The 17,137-nt window shown below is 41.5% G+C and overlaps 1 protein-coding gene across 11 annotated transcripts in view; it reads left to right on the forward strand.

Annotated features, from left to right (window-relative positions):
• Positions 1–17,137, forward strand: part of GTF2E1 (general transcription factor IIE subunit 1) — a 78,043-nt gene that overhangs the window by 29,903 nt on the left and 31,003 nt on the right. For all 11 annotated transcript variants that reach the window (XR_001874737.1, XR_001874738.1, XR_001874736.1 and 8 more), the window contains exons 3-4: positions 9,849–10,050; positions 14,815–15,062. Coding sequence is in view for 4 of the 11 variants with exons in the window: in XM_017814805.1 (XP_017670294.1) it covers positions 9,849–10,050; positions 14,815–15,062 (450 nt within the window). In the remaining 7 variants the exon portion in view is untranslated. The remainder of the gene's footprint in view (positions 1–9,848; positions 10,051–14,814; positions 15,063–17,137) is intronic.

The raw sequence follows: 17,137 nt of genomic DNA on the forward strand, positions 1-17,137 counted from the left end.
CTCGTGTGGTGTGTCATTTTCTCGAGGAAGAGGGGAAAGGTATTTCCTTTGAAAGTGAAATATAAAGACCTTTTGCACAAAGGAGTTTTTAAAAGGCATAGCATTAAGGAAGAAAGAGAACAGTGGGTGGCATGACTGTCCAAAAGAATATCTAAAGGTACAAAAAAGAATTCATGGGTATTCCTGTTTTCTTGATGGCAGGTAAGAAGTGAGGCTTCTTGTGCTAAAATGTGAGAAATACGAAAAGAATCAATAGGTTTATACAAATGGTGTGTAAGGCACCTGTTAAGAGGTGGCACTTCCAGGCAAAGGGTATGTGCAGAATTCAGAAGGTGATCTGTTACCTTTTGTATGGATGAGAATACAATTTAGTTGAGTAGAAAATGTTAGTTTGCATCATCCTGCACATTCCCAGTAGGAAGTCAAGTGGAGAGCGGCACTTGTTCTTATCACATACTGTTGTATATTTTTGCACTGCTGAGGCACCTTCAAAAGCTGCAGGGTAGGAGCATAATCTCTTACACCAGTAAATAGCTGGTGAATGTTGCCCATGAACTATTTCAGACCTTCAGAAAGGAGGAGGGTAATATGATGTCTGTTCTGATAATAGACTGTCTTTATTCTTAAGTAACCAACATCAGAAAAACCTTTGTTTGTTGTGAAGGGCCTCCAAAACCTCTTGGAAAAGAAAAAGGGAAAAGCAGACTGAAGAACAGCTTGTCCTGTTGGTGTTGGCCCATTCCATTATGTGAAGCCATTGAAAATGAAGCTGGAAACAATGTGCTTGCTTGAGCTCACTGCCCTGCTTCCTCTTTCTTGCTGTTGCCAGCTGCTGCCATCCCAAGGCTTGAAATACTGGTGTGGAAACGCATACTTTCAACATTGGCCCCACTAGCCTTTCAAATACTGTCTTGGGACCATGGTTTAAGGATTTTGTTCTTACTCTTTGTTCTTAAACAGATTTTGTGTGTGTACATGAGCAGATTTGCATGAAATGCAAAGTCTCGGCATCCACAGTGTGTTCCCTTGGGTACTCTTCTTTTTATCTGGAGTTTATTAGAATGAGGAGAAAATGACATTTTACTTTTTTTTTCATTTTTTATTAATTTCTATTGTTCTCTGTTGGTGGCCCTCGTAGCTTTGTTGGGGAAAGCTCATGTAGGAATAGATTTTTCTTGCTACACTTTAGCTCTGAGGAGAATTTGAAAGTAAAGGATTTTAAGTTGTTGCCATTTCTGAGCCACCATCTATTGAATTTGAAGCCCTTTTTGACTATAAGTAGCATAGTAGTTGTGCCACAGTTGTAAATCTCTCTCCTCAGGGAATCTGTTGTATGATACTAAAGGGATTTGGTAGTGACAGAGAACATAGAAGAACAGATCTCCCTCAGAAAATCAGAAGTGCTGGGGTGGTTTAACATAAGCTGCCAATAGCTCCATTGGTTAGAGCACAGTACTAATAATGCCAGGATTGTGGGTTCGATCCCACAATGTATGGGCCTTTCTCTTAAGAGTTGGACTTGATAATCCTTGTGAGACCCTTCCAACTCAGAATATTATGTAATTCTGTAAATGGATCTCAGGCATGGGGAAAGTATTTTCATGTTTGCCATTGCCTGAAACAGGGCAATCTGGAACAAGCCTCTGAAACCTTTTGTTTCTCTAAATGCTTGAGATTTTCCAGGAAGAAAAACACTCTTCTTATGTATTTGAAGGTGTTGGCAAGGGTGTCTTATCTCAGCAATTTCTCCTTCTATTGTTAACAGCAGGGTTCATTTTGTGCCGAGAGGTTCCAGAACGAATGCCGGACACTATTCTTGGCCATCTGTAATAACATTCTAGCACCACCATTTTTCCAAATTATGCCTAAAATAATGTAACTGCCTGAGTAAAATCCGCTCTGCAGCTTAACAGAGAGACCTTCTGTTTCCAGGACTGCCAGTCCCTCAGTTTTTATACATTTACACACTGCTCTCAGGAAGAATAAATAATACATGAACATATGCACTGGCTAAGTGAAATTTCTTTCTGATTATAGTGAGACACTGCTTAATGGCAATTATAAAATATAATTCTTTCATCTTTTGCTGTTCCCACTGTGTATTGAAGAGTATGCCTTTATCTTGTTTTTGTTGTTGCTGTAAGTTACCATCTTGTTTTTATTTTTCAAACAAATTGATCTTTTTTTATGTGTTGGTGAGTTGCAGTTTTGAAACCTCTTGAACACATTTCTGGCAGAATTACCTCATCTGAATCAGAAATAGTGCTACTGCATAAGTGCCCTTAAATGCTGTGGCTGCTACATCTATATCACGATAATAGAAGCTTTGAAAGGAAACTGATTGACATTTATCCCAAATGAAATGTTTACTCTCTGTTTAATACCTGGTGGGCAACTCAATACTCTGAATCTATATTAAAGAAAAATAGTTAAGAAGCATTATTAAGGCTCAGGTACTCAAAAGTCAGAACTATATCTTGGTGTGCATGTATTATGAAATGGTGTTGAATTGTATGATGAAACACTGGGTTTTGCACTTAGAAAAAGCTTTTTCAATCAGCCATTTTCAAAGGCTGATTTGGAGGGTAGAAGTATATATGTATGACTGCTTCCCAAACCTGTTACACGTGTATGCTAGAGAGTTGAATGCTGTCTCAGGAACCTGGATTTTTTCCTTCTGTCTCCACCACACAGTCCCATTTCATATCGAACAGCAGGTCAAGGAAAGCAAGCTGTTTGCAGGTGAACAACCATTGCTCATTCTCTAATTTACAGAAACCTATCTTAAAACCTTATGGTCTGATACTGAGAAGTATCAATCTCATAGCTGTTAACTCAGTAAGAGTTGTACTAGAATATGTACAGACCTGAGAAAAACTGGATCTAGATTTGGGGCATATAAAGTTAAAAGGAATTTTTTTCCTTCATTGTGGAGTCTTGATCCCATTTGTAAACAGTAGATAATGCAATTTTCTTAGGTATTCAGATACTATGGAAAAATTCATAAAGAGATGAAAATCTCTCTTCAGTTAACAATATTAGTTACAGTATTTGTTCCTAGTCCCATTTTTAGCTGAACTGCCGTGCTTGACATTTTATAAACGTGCACTCCACATGCTTCCTCACTCTTCTGAGGCAGAATCGTGATATAAAAGATGTTTTAGCAAATTTCAGTCTAGGATCTGATAATAGGATATGTTAGGCAGCCTGTAGTATTGGTCATTGCTGTCCCTCCTGCCCGTAATCCTAATCGTATGTACCTGGTAGTGCCTCTTCAGAAAAGGAAGAGAGGGATAGAGAAGACACTGTACTTTCTTAGCCTGTTATTAGGCGAGCTGTCACTTTTGGGGGCAGGGTGCTGTATTTAGCAGTCCATGTTCACATCTGCTCAGGCCTCCTACGGTGAGTGCCACAATTTGGGTGCAGTGCTGTTTGCAGGGTGCTGTGTACTGAGCTTCAAAATACAGCCACTGCACTGACCATCTTCTCCGGGCAGCACTGTCCTGTGTGCTTTTCAGTTCTCTGCTTTCAGAGGTCACCCACATGTTCTGCTCTGACCAAGGCTACTCATCTCAGTCGCAATATACCTTATCTTCTCTACAGTTAGAAATTTTAAAGCGAATGGGATGGAACCTGATCCGTTTTGGGTTGCAATAGCAAAGCTGGATGTTTTATTCCAGAAGTGGGGTTAATGAATCTTCCCAAAATGTTGATACTTTCTACACGTGGTCCGGTGTTTGTTTTCATACTGTAAGAAGCTCTGAAAACAGGGTCTGCTCTGGGCTTTCCCAAACAGGACTAATATAAAAACTTGCACTTTCTGTGTCACATTTCAAGAGAGAGTACTGCAGTCAGCCCTGGTCTGTGGAGGGTCCCCAAGAGCTTGAGATCCAGTGGACCATGAAACCTGTTTCAGAAAGATGAGATGTGGCATTATGTTTTATGTAACTCACTATGCTCTGTAACCAGCTCTTTTAAAGCATGTGTAGAAACACTTGCAAGAGAGAATGGTATATTGCTGTGGTGTTCAGGAGACAGATTATGTTGGTGAATTTCTCTATTTTTTCTTAAAGCAGCTACATTTTTGGAAGTTGAATGTGAATACGAATGTACTTAGGTCTATAGGTTTCCAGTAGAGGAAGAGAGATGGGGCCAGGGAAGCACTACCTGATAAAATTGACAGGAGACTCATCTTTCTATGTGGCAGGAGTGTGTTTTCCACTCAGACACACTGAGTTGCTTTCTCATTGCGAAAGTGAGAACAGTTTGATGAGGGCAGAGAAGTCTGTTTAAGTTTGGGCATCACTAAGGAACAACAGCTCCTACTGTCTTATCTGTACTATCATTAATCCAGTTAACAATCAGCTGCTTTAACAATTAGCTCTGTTACTAGCTCAGTCTATTAAGATCATTAAAACTCTATTTGCTTCAATTTAACCCCTCAGGTTTCTATTTCTAGTAGGTAAGTATCCTTATATCCTAAGGTAGATTATGTTATCTTAGCTAATGATCCGGGTCTGTTGTAGCCACATGGCCTACTATTTGTGTCTTTAGTGATTCACGAGAGACATGCCTTTAGGTGCTGTTTTAAATAGTCCTCTAAATCTTGAAAATCAATGAGAAATGAAGGGAAGTTAATTATAATTTGTACCAATAGCACTGTCTATTACATAGTTTGCTAAGTATTTCCATTACATGAGTTTGGATCGTTTGTGGAGGGCAGGCATAGGAATTGCTCTGTGATTTTTGTTCTGTTCTAAACTTTGTCAAACACTTACTGTATGCTGAGTTTTTCTCATTCTGTGCATCTGACTAAATTTAAATTGCTTAGGAAAATTGAATTAAAAAAAATCTGGTTGTATTGAAGAATGAGCTGATGAGAAAGTAGGGGAGACCAGAGAAATGTGTATTCTTTTGCCTGTGTAATACTGTTCTGAATGACAGGTTGTGCTGTGAAAAGATCTTCCATCTCTCTGGCTTGAAACAGGAAATTAGTTTGATGACCAGGGCTCAAATCAAGAGGCAGAATTAACTGATCTGAGAGCTGGGGGCAGAGAGGCACGGGAATGGGGAGGGGTTGAAATTGGAAAAAGAAGCCCGGGAAAAGAAGAATGGACAGAGAAGTTTGAGAAGTGAGAAAAGCCCAGGCTTAGAAAGCAGGACTAGATAGACTCGCTAGCAGGGAGAATAGGACCTTCAGAGAGGGGGAAAGCCCAGAACTGGGATGGGAGCAGATGGGAAGAGCTGAGTAGAAAACCTCAGGCATGGAGCTAGTGGGTAGGATAACAGGTTCCACAAACCACTTCTCTTTTAAGAAGCTAGAGCAGAACCAAAGCTGTTTCCTTCTCATCCTCCCTTTGTTACCAGAAAGCAAGCTGGCAAGGTATCCTGCTCCCCCTGCAGCACGGGCAGGTCATCATCTTCCCAGGTGGAGGCCTGTGCAGAACTGAGGGCTCCAGGTCTGCAAATGAACCATATGGCTGTTGGCACATCACATTGTGGGAGGCATTCGTCTGGCTTCCTGTTGGTAGGAACCTAGGAAACTTTCATCCTTTCCTCGGGGTCTTAATACTCTCATTTTAACATCAAATGAAGCACTCAGCATTAGGGAGTGCTGAAACTAAAGCTGCTTGTGCATCCTGTAACTTTTTCTCTATGACATGATTCTCTACCACCACCCCAAAGTATGCTTTGCTCAATGAGAGAGAGGAGTTGTGTGCATATAAGGCACTTTTTGTCTGGCTTGCTGAAGAAGAAGGAAAAATGCACTGTGAGAGTCAGGGGATTACTTGAAGAAAACAGCTGTAGTAGCCACAGGAATGTGATCTGATCCTCCAGGCCAGCTGAATTTGTGTGAAGTTGAACTAGCCATTTTAAGCTAAACTTTTCAAAGGCTATCATTAGGTGTTGTACCTAACTGTACCTAACTGAGATGCCCAATTCTAGAGCCTGGAAGAAGATTGGTAAAAACACTGCATGCTCTGTTCTCAAATAGAAGTTTCAGAAAAGCATTTCTTAGGCATCTCAAATCAAGTACTGCTCAAATCAGCAGATACTTCTGAAATTGTGCCATCTGTGCCTTAGCTCACTCTCCATGTAATGGTAATAATGGTACTTCTAAAAGAAGGTTGTGGGAGATTTTGAAAATAAATTAGCTTAATGTTTTCTGATGCAGTCAAGAACAAAGAATTGGATGAAGATGAAGGCTGGAGGAATAAAAAGGAGCTGAAAGGTTATACTCTGAAGTACAGTGTCACATACCTAGCATCTCATGCAAATGTCTGCTATAAACATGGAGTTCATCAGCTGGAAACTACAAAGGAGAAAGATCTGGAAGCATTGCTAGATCTTGTGATAATTGAGACAGTGCTTTCATGGTTTGTTACACTGTGATCTTAAAAGGTCTCGGTGGCTATCAGAGAAGCACTAATGCCACTGGGCTATTGGGAGAATCCATCTGGACACTTCTATACTTCCATCTCTACAGCAGAAAGGTGAGAGCCAAGTGGAGAAAGGGCCCAATGAGACTGTTAAGGCTGCTAGAGGAGTGGGTGATCAGTTTTAAAAGGTAGAGAAAAATGTGTGGCCTTGCAAAATGGGCCAGTATGAGATGAGTAAGACAGCAGTTTTTAAATATACCTACAAGATAGAAGCTGGCTGAGCTGAGATACAGTTTTTGACACAACAGTCATTAGGTTTGAGATGAAGGGGAATAAGTTGAGGTTGAAAATTAAATAATTTTTAAGAGAGTAGTGAGAGTCTGGAACAGCATCCCAAAGGACAGAGTGGAAGGAACACACCCTGTTGGGCAGGAGATGAGACTTGAACCCTTTGAGAAGGATGTGAGCAGGGCCTGGGCTCAGGCTCAGGAGTCTGTAACCAGTTAAATGTGTTAATTGTAGCAGATGCAGCATGCACACTTGGACATCCTGCGTTCAATGTGTGTAGGTGGTTGACCTTTTCCTTCTCTCAAGTGAAATCAAGTCATTAGGAATTACCTCTAAATATTCTGGCCCCGTACTTCAGAGTTTAAACTGCTTTAATCTTAGTAAGCCTTGGGCAGCCAGATTACCAGCGTATCTGTCCTGGAGAGTCTGGGAACATGAGGAGATCTCTTTCAGATGGCTGGTTTTTAGCGTGCAGCCAGAGAGGTCTGTTGAATGCCTGAGCACGTGTGGAAAGGAGGGGATGTATGTGCTCTTCATTAGCATTTCTGAGATGCAGAAAAACCTCATGTCTCTCTGCTCCAGGATATCTATTTGTCTTGGTTTATGCAGCATGTTTGAATTGAAAAACTATAAATTGTGTTAGGGCTGAAGGAAGAAATGCATAGTTGGAGTTGAAGCATTGCCATTTTTAGCCTTTGGACGGCTTCCACTTCATGTTTGTCACATGCAATTCGTATCTGAAAGGAACGTGTGTCACTGCTGATGTGATGTGCCATGTCATAAAAGCTTTGGTGACATTTTATGACCTCTTAAAAGTTTATCAAAAGAGGTTTGCAACATGTAAATGCCATCTGCCATGGCAAAGCAGCTTCCCAGTTCTCTAATCACATATGCCTATTGTGAAATGCTGCATCACCTTGAAAAAAAATCAGCATATTAATGGAGGAAGCTTGTCATTTCACCCATTCCCAGATTCTTTACATAATTCATCTATTAACTTTTTTTACTTATTAAGAACCCTGAGGGATGGAAATTGCAGCAAATCCATGATAGCTTTAGGAGTTCTGTTTCATTAGAGCTGTATTTACTTTCTGATTTTTTAGTACTCTGAATTGGAACCATTCTCCCTATGATCTTAATCTTTAGCAGATACTCATGGGGTTCACAGATGGAAGCGTGAAAAGTCTGAGCTGTCTCAGGAACATGTAACAGGACTTACGGGGGGGTGTAAAAAGAGGGTTGTTTTCTTCATTAACCTGTGTTTACTCCCTTAGTCTGTTAGGGGCAGTGAGATGTGCTAATTATTTTAAATTGATTTAACTTATGTCACATCAATAGCCTCAGATGTGGGATAAGGCGACCAAACTTTGGTTTCAGTTTTTTCCAGGCTGCTAGCTTATATAATGTACAGCTTTGAATCATCAGGGACAGTTTTTACAGCCTGGAGAAAACATAAGCAGAGTGTTTCATGCTTGGATGGGAGAGAAGAGCACTTTATCCACTTACCTTTTACTTTGCGTACTGCTGTTGTTGGGTCCTCTAGCTTTTACTTGTCGATAAGACAAACTTTCTAAAGAGAGGGTTTATTGCAGGAAATGTGTACATATTAGAGGCCACATACACAACATGCATTAATTTCTGAGTGACAATGAGCAGAAGCTACTTCAGATGGTGTCAAGGTCGAAAACTGCATCTCTGCAGACTGTGGTGAGAGGCAACAGATCTACCTCCTGTCATAAACAGCTTTTCTGTGCTTCCCGAGAAGCGTGCAAGCATTGTCTAGCCCTCACAGCCATCCCTGAAGAAGTTAGGTCTGTTTTTATCACTGTATTATCGGCAGAGAAGGTGGTGTGCTGAAAAATGAAGTCACAAGACTAGCAAATCTGTGTAAGCAACAAACCAAGATACCAGAAGCCCTGGCTTGCCAGCCTGTCTCATTACATTATGCCCAAGTGCTCTGGGCAAACCCTGTTCTTTCGACTGTGTTTGTACATAGCATTGGTGATAATAGCAGGCTTCAATACTGATTCTAATTCTGATTTTTAGACATAAGATTACCATTTCCATGACAGGGCCTATCCTCAGGCTTCCCTGTAGATAAAAAGATGTTTTCATTTCTTTGTTGGAGTATTGAGAGGTGATGCTAGATGTGCATAGGTGTCACAGAATGGATAAATAAAAAATATCACCCACGGGCAAGAGAAATCAAGAAGCCTGTGAGCATCACTCTGCATGTAATGTTCTGAGGTGGCAGTGGTATGTTCTCAGTCCAGCACTTGCAAGACTAAGTCATTACACTGTGCTGCTCCCCTCATAGCAGACCATATGGTAAGATCCTACTGTGCATGTACTGCCCCAAGGGTCCTACTCACAGATGGAGCAATGAAACCAAAAAGCTGGCTGTGCAGGAGTTCAGTAGGTTTGTTGTAACTGCTTTGCCATGCAGCCATTTCAGTTGCCTTTATGTTTGACCTGTTTTTATAGGTCCTGACAAGGTCTGTAAAACAAGCTTATTCTTAATTGCCATTCACACAATTCTTATCTTTCCATTCTTAATTTTAAAAAGTTAATATGGGAGTTGGGTGGGATAAGTTTTTGCATTTGCTGCTTGCAGTAATGACTATTTTGCCTATTTTGGCCCTGAAACAGAAGGAGAAGCCATCTTTTTTTTGCAGTATTTGCAGAGTGACAATGGTTATATGAGCAGTTACTGCAGGCTGGTTAGTGCAGTGTAAAATTACACTGTTTCACTGGGAAATGAGCCTGTTGGTGTGGCCAGGGAGATACCAGTGCAAGCAACTGAAACAGACGATATTTGAACTCCTTAGAGGATATTGTATAGCTTTTTATCACAGCCCAGTCGTAGCTGACATTTAAAATGTGCAGCAAGAAAGAGGGAGAGAGATTAGGAGATGTCTCCGTAGAGGTACCGCAGCCCATCCGGGCTTTTCAGAGCGAGAAACTGTACCCAGCTGGGTATCACTAGATGGTATCAAAATGCTTGCTTTGTTGTCTGCTTAAATAATAACCAGGTACACCATGTGTGGGAAGGGATTTTCGGGGGAGAAAAGCTACTTAGCATCAAGCTAAGGAAACAGCAAGGCACTGCTGTTGGGAAGGCTGTGTGAAGAGCCAGGCCTGCTGTTTCCTTCCAACACTGAGCAACTTTTCTCGTTTTAGGAACTTTCCGCTGTACCTTCTGTGAGACTGAAGTGGAAGAAGATGAGTCGGCAATGCCCAAAAAGGATGCAAGGACACTCGTTGCAAGATTTAATGAGCAGATTGAGCCCATCTATGCGCTGCTTCGTGAGACGGAAGACGTTAACTTAGCCTATGAAATCCTGGAGCCAGAACCCACAGAGATTCCTGCCCTGAAGCAGAGGTGGGAACCCGCCTGGTCTTCTCTCACTGCACTGCTTCCTTGTAGTGTGCTCCTCTCCGTGGGGGTTTCCTAAACCTTGTGCAGTCTCTGGCTGCATTGAGGACTTACTTGTTCAGCACCAACTGTGCAAGAAACTAACAGATTCCCCAAGGAATGTGTGGTTTATAAGGAGACAAAGGGCTGTAACCATTTTTTACTAAACAAGGCAGATGGCTGTTCCTCTGGTCAGCTTCCTGCATGTAGTTTTCTGTGAGGTGGGATGCTTGAATTGCCTGCTGCTTGCTGTGCTGCGGCTGGTATGGATACCAAGGCCTTGCCTCAGTATTTAAAAAATGCAAACTGCAGCCCCTTGACAAAACTCTGAAGGTGCCATCTATGCTGTCTTCTTTCTCTCAAGCACTTATCTTTCATCTATTTATTTTGCTTCTACACGGCTTTTGAAACTAAGCTGTCTGCGGTCTACACCTTTTACTTCAAATCCACATATTACAACATTCTACTTTGAAGACTTTACTTGTAATAAGGGGTTTTTTTCTTCTGATTTTCCCCAACTTGTTACACACCTTTTCGGGAGGAAACCATGTTGGAGTCAAAAACTCTTTAAAATGTTCTTACCTGTGGAAATGACACTTTCTTCCAGAACATTCCTAGCTGTACAAAAACAGATGATGTTTAAATAATGCAGAAAGATGTGGGGAGCTGTCAGTTCTGTCAGTTCTGGTGAAATGTGATGCACTTCACTGTATTTAAAAAAAAATTAATTAACACAGGGGAAAAAAATGTAACATGAGGGGATGCATTCCCACAGTGCCTTGAGGTGCTTGGCTTTAGTTAATGGGAGAGCGAGCAGAATACACTTTTTTTCTCTCAGGCTAACCTTGAGAGAGAATGTTCCTCATATATTCATGCTAGACAGTTTCTAATTAATATAATAAAAATTCTTTGTCTATTCATAGGCTTTTTCTAGCCAAGAAGGTAGCTATTTTTCCTCATCATTCTGATAGAAAAACAGAAGCAATATAAAGAATGGAGGAGATTTTCCCAAGGTTGCTCAGCATGTCTGGTGATATGGGAAATCCTTGAAGCCTTTATACCCAAGCTGAATCACTAGACTTTGTTTTAAAATCTCTCTTCTGTAGTTTAAGTAGTAGAACTGGGATAACCCTACCAAAAAGAGAGTAATTTCTCAGTCTTCCCCTTTTGTGTACAGGAAATTATCACAGGAGAAGCCTGGTGCAGTCCCATGATTAAATAGCAGCGCCCACTTACTTGACTCTTAAATACTTAAAAAACATTGTAAATGATTAATTACTCTGTGAAAGGAATGACAAAATAAATAGGCAGCCTTTTAAATGCTTACTTGAACACAACTTGCTTCAGTACATACAATGATTTAATTATTTATTAACTCTTATTAATTCAAAGCAGCTAATTCCATGGAAGCACTGCTGTGAGATTTTTTCAAAGTGCCAAACCCTGGGTTATTTATTCTCTCTGTTTTTATGGAGTCTTGAGTGTCTAAAATCATTGACAAAACTGACATTTGGTGATTCTGAAACAAACGGAAAAGGTCACAAAATGCCTGCATCTTCTCTTTGCACTAACACAGGCAACTTATGTATGTTCAGGAGAGTTTTTAGGAGCTCTAAGCCACAGCACTGACATTGCATAACTGTCATTCACCTGCCTTGGGGAACTGGGTAGATCTTCATTTATATTTTTCTAAGAGGCTGTTAATTTTCTTAATCTTGGCAAAGCATGAATTAGCCCCACAGGTTTCATAATAAACCTGCTTTACTTAAGCCCTTCTCTGTGGTTTTCAAAAAATTACGGATTTTAATAACCCCTCTATTTTCTTGTGTCAAAATAGCATGATTTCAATTAACAAAAAGTCTTCACAGAATTAATTTTCTGTGGTCATGCTGTCAGGAACCATGGGTTGTTTGTTGTGAGGTTGAAGCTCTTAAGAGCAGCGCAGTGAAAAAGTGTTTTATTTCAGATATGGCAAAAAAAGAGTTATCCCCATTATGCAAGACCTTAATAGTCTGAGCAGGACTGAGATGAAAATTTCAAGTTGTTTGCCCATTGCACAGTGTGGTTTCTGTGGGCCATACCTCAGCTATGTCAAAGACTATTTATGTTGCCTTTAAAGGCAGCTAAACCACTCATTAAGGGATTTCCATCAGAGTGAATAAAACAACTGATGGGTAACAGAGCAAATGTAGCCACATCTGGGCCACTGAGCTGCCACAGTTCCTGACTGCAGGGTGGCCATGTGAAGTCTAGACCAAGGTGAGGAAAAAGCAGATCATGGATCTTAGAGAGAGATTTAAGAGTGCAGTCCTTTCATCTGCTCTGTGCTGTCTGTAAGGCAGCTCATGCACCTGGCGCCTGATCCGTGGTGGCTAATCCTGTACTTTGGAATAGAGTTGCTGAACGTAAGTTCTCTTCTTGCAGAAAGGAGTATTCCCCTGTTCAGGTAGTCTTAAGGTGTTGCTCATGTCTACAGACAGTGTCACTCAAGATACAAAGCAGTAAACTGAGGCACATTTGCAAAGCTCACCGGGCTCCAAAAGTGGACAGCAAGTGCCTAGATGGTTCCATCTCAGTGTGGGACATTGCAGTTGATCACTTGAAGTAATTAGTACTGTAGGTGTCTCTTAGAACTGTTACTTTCATTTTTGAAACATTCCTGACATCATGGAATAAGTGTTTCACTGTGAAATGATACCGTGTAGGAAAAAAGTCAATTTCAAGCACAGTTACAGGGGCCTCTGTGCAAAAGTATTATTGGGTAGTTCCTGGCACTGAGTATTTAGCTATCACGCTGTAGTCATGGGGAGGGAGAGCTTGGGGGAGAGCTGCATTGTGCATCTTGTGAGGAAAGTGGATTACATAAAATTGTCAGGGAAACGCTAGTTAGAGATTTCTATTGTGTGGGAAGCAGAGTGGCGCTTTTCACAGAACACACGCCTGTCTTGGAGAGCTGAAAGGTACCAACACTTGAAATAACACGCTGGGAAGAAGGTCTCTGTGTGGTTCCTTAGGTTATATAAGCAACACATGCGCATGAGCCTTCTGCCCCAAGATTCAAGGCTGCTATGAAGCTCTCCTAGCAGAGCTGGCTGCAGGAGAGAACTGCTAAGTGTATGGACACATGCTAACACGGATGCTGTGAAGCATTTTGCTAACAGAGCCCAGCAAAATCACTACTGAGAGGCTGTGAGTAGCCCTCAATCCAAACTGTGGAACAAAGCACCAGGGTTTTTTATCTGGGGGAGAGAGATGTTCACCTCCCTCTCTATTTTCCCTTCACTGTTTCCCCCTAAAAATCCAGCAGAATTAGCTCATCAAGCAGTGGGTAAGTCCTTGCTGAACTAAAAAAACCTGCATATTATTCAGGACTTCTCCAACTGCAACTTTATTTTAAGCTTCCTGGTTGGAGTAAAGGTCATTGAGTAGACAACAGTAACTGAACTGTGCTCACTGATGACAACTGTCAGCTCAGCTGGCATCATTCATTATCCCTGGTGGATTTGCTCTGGACAAGAGGAGGAGTTGAGACAGGGCTGTTACTTATGAAAAGCCCTAAGTACCACTGGCAGTCAGATGACTGAAATTATATGTCTGAGGGTGGGTACAGTCTGCAGCAGATCTGTTTCTCTGAAAAGATGAAATATTCTGAAGTAGAGGAACAGTCACATTTGGCTTTCCCCACCCCTAGACCAATGAGTTTCCATTCAGCTGCTTTCCCTGATCTATGCATATGTAGCAACACAGGCCAGAGAGTATTTTGGGCTCATTGCCATCATCATGTGCAGAAAATATTCCACCTGATGTCCTCTTTCAATCAGATCCAAGCAGGAATATTTTCTCCCTCAGTCTCCTGAGCTAGAAGGAGCCCTGGAGGGAAATGTGCTGGCTGCAGCTCCTCTCAGGAGGCAAAGGAGGGCTAGGCTTTGACTGCCATACACTTCGCATCAGTCAGTACCTTTCCTTCTCCAGCTTTTCCACAATGAAGGCTGTTCTTCTGTCTTGCCGCCTCCTGCACACCATCAGCAAACAAATTCCTTTGCCCAGCCCTAGTCCTCTGGTTTGAAGGTGCTTTCTCATCTTTCTTCTCTAGCTGGACTCCCCACTTCTCCCAAGGCTGTATTTGTGGATAGTACAGATCTCCTGTGTAACACAGGAGAGGTGACTTCTCGTGTGTTGTCACTCACAATTCAAGCAAAGGTTTGAATTGTGTTTTTCTTGGTGAGTTAACTCCTTGAATCCTGTGGTTAATAACAGTTCACAGGTCTGAGCATGCTGGGTCTCTGGGCCTACTATCTGCCATAGTTAAACTTTAGTGCTTTTTTAATGCAGTATATGGTTGCTGTGTGAAGGCCAAAAAAAGGCTTTTCCAAATACCAGACTACCGTTCGACTGTGTTTTGCTGCTGTGGCTTTTGTTTCAGGGCATTCTGGAATTTTATGTTTGTTTTTGCATGAGTGCATCTGCATCTCTAGTGCTGTCTCGTTTTTTCAGTGTCTATGGTGGATGTTGCCGTGGCCTTATGCAGGGTTTCCCATTAGAGATTTAAGAGTTTCCCAAACTATCAAGCTGGTGCAGAAATTCCTGACAAGAGATGTTAGAACTGAAAATGCAAGTTCTCAGTGCAGATCATGGAAGATAACTAATCATAAAGTGACTAAGGAGGGGCTAAGTAGCTAAGGAGGGGCCTGTTCTGAGTGCTCTGTTTTTATCTCTTTGACTTTCATGTAGCAAAGAGCGTGCAGCTGGTGCTGGTTCAGGGACAGCAGCTGGCCTTGCAAGTGGACACCATCGGGAAGCATGGACTACAAAAGGACCATCATATGAGGACTTGTATACCCAGAATGTTGTCATCAGCATGGAGGACCAGGAGGATCTTAACCGGTCTGCAAGTGAAGGAAAGCCAGCCAGAGAGAGACCAATTTGGCTGCGTGAGAGCACGGTGCAGGGGGCTTATGACCCTGATGAAATCAAAGATGGTAAGAAAATCCACAGAGCAGAAGTACTGCTCTGCTTATACGATGCCTTTACAGTGCTGTCAAAAACATGTTCTCCTCTGTGTGTACAGCTGCTGCCCCCAACACTCCAGAGTTTGTTCCCCTCTTCTGTGCAAAGCACATATGTGTAGGTAGATGTAAAAAATCCTGACTTATTAGGTCCAGGATTGAAATCTAGGTCAGTAAAGCTGAGCTGTCCATGGAATTTTGTGTGGGCTTCTAAAATGTTAATTAACTGTTATATCTTCCACCTTGAGAGTTTATTGCTTCTAGATGAAGGTCTTCTGGTTTAATCTAGAAAGCTGTCTCCCTAATAGATCACTGCTGAAAAATAACATTTATTAATGTTCAGTGACTCTGAAGTCTACCAATCTACCAGCAGTATTTATACATTCCCAGCCTTCTTCTTGCCAGTTGTTTCTCAAAACGTGTTATATATCAAGAATACTCAGAATTAAAGCTTCAGGAAGTACAGTAGGAGGGTCTATCACCATGGCAGGTGAGAATTTATTCCTTTCTGTTTGTTTCTTGTTATCTTTGCATTTATTTTCATTCATCTTGAGGTTGGGTTGTCCATATACCATGGTGAAGATCTTGTAACAATTAGTAGAAACATTCTGCTTTGGTATGTGTGCTGTTTAAGCTTACACACTGAAAACAGGAAATGAAGACTTTTTATGATTTTTACAAGATTGAGTCAATAGATGCAATCTTTCAAGTCACTTGAGTATTATAGGCTGAAACTGTTGATGCCCTAGGAAGAAAAGATGGCAAAAAGGAACCACATGTGTAAGCATGACACCCTGGAACTAGTGCAATGCTCAGGAGAGAAGTGGAGTATGTAGATATAGCAGAAGTGAATAAAATGAATGTGATATAATGGTCAGAAGATATCGAGAGATCTTGTTCACATGTAATGCCTTTCAAGTGTACAAACCCCTAAACATTTTTCAAATAGATTAAACAAAGTGAGATGATTGGAACAGCCTCCTCCTGCAGTCTGTAGCAGAGGTTGTTGTTACTCACCAGGAATGGTGACTTCTCACTCTTTTTTTCTGCTGGACATTCAATTCACCTGTAGTTTTAAATTGACCCTTTGAGATGACTTCTGGTGTACACAGCATAAATGTTTCTCAAGATGCCACTGAAGGACATGGAGGTGGGTATAGCATGATGGCATCACTGCTTAACTTCAGCTACTGGAGATCAAAGAGGACACTTGTGGAAATAACCTGAAACTGCTGTTGCAACACATAAACAGAGAGGACAGAAACTTGGGACCGTTGACAGAAAAGATTCACTGCATGGATCTGGCAGGAGCGGTTCTTGCAAGCAGGAGACAGTCCCACTCCTGAGCCACAAAGTCAGATTTTGTGGACCTACCCAAGGCTGTTGTCATTTCATAGGTCTCAATGTGATGAGCTATGATATTATTTCACAGAGATGGTCTCCCATAGCCTCTTATGCTCCACAGTCACAAGCAGTGAGCTGAGAACAAGGCTGCCAACACGATGCCTTTATTCTTCCTTTCTTTCAGGAATTTGGCAGTGCTCTAATATTAGTAGCTGTAGCCATCACCCATTACTAGAACTTTATTTACAATGAAAACAGAAGTCTGGTGAAGTTAGGGATGGGTCTTTTGGCCTTTATTTTACCACAGGAAAGAAGTAACCACAAACTCCCCTGGCTTTTAGTGCTAAGTGCAGAACTTACTTCGTTAGTTTGCCTGCCTCACAGAACTTTTTCATCTCAAATTGAAAAATGTAATCAGTGTATTTCTGACCCCTAGAGGGAAAGGCTTGGGAGCCAACTGCCTGGATGGGGTGGTGAAACCATGAGGGTCCATGTCTTGGAGGAGCAGGCAAGTGGGTGTTAATGTATATGAAGGCAGAATGCCATCCCCTCAGTTCCAGCAGTTGTTCATGGGCAGCATCTTTTGGTTCAAGACAGAAAGTTTGCCACGGGGAGCCTGTCCTACTTTTTAGGCCTCGTTTTTACACAGAGTTCTCCATATTTCATTTTTTGTTCTGGTCTTTTTAAAATTTTTTTCCACACTG

The sequence above is a fragment of the Lepidothrix coronata genome, unplaced genomic scaffold (genome assembly GCF_001604755.1).
Source record: "Lepidothrix coronata isolate B3197 unplaced genomic scaffold, Lepidothrix_coronata-1.0 Scaffold46, whole genome shotgun sequence".
NCBI classification, from domain to species: domain Eukaryota; kingdom Metazoa; phylum Chordata; class Aves; order Passeriformes; family Pipridae; genus Lepidothrix; species Lepidothrix coronata.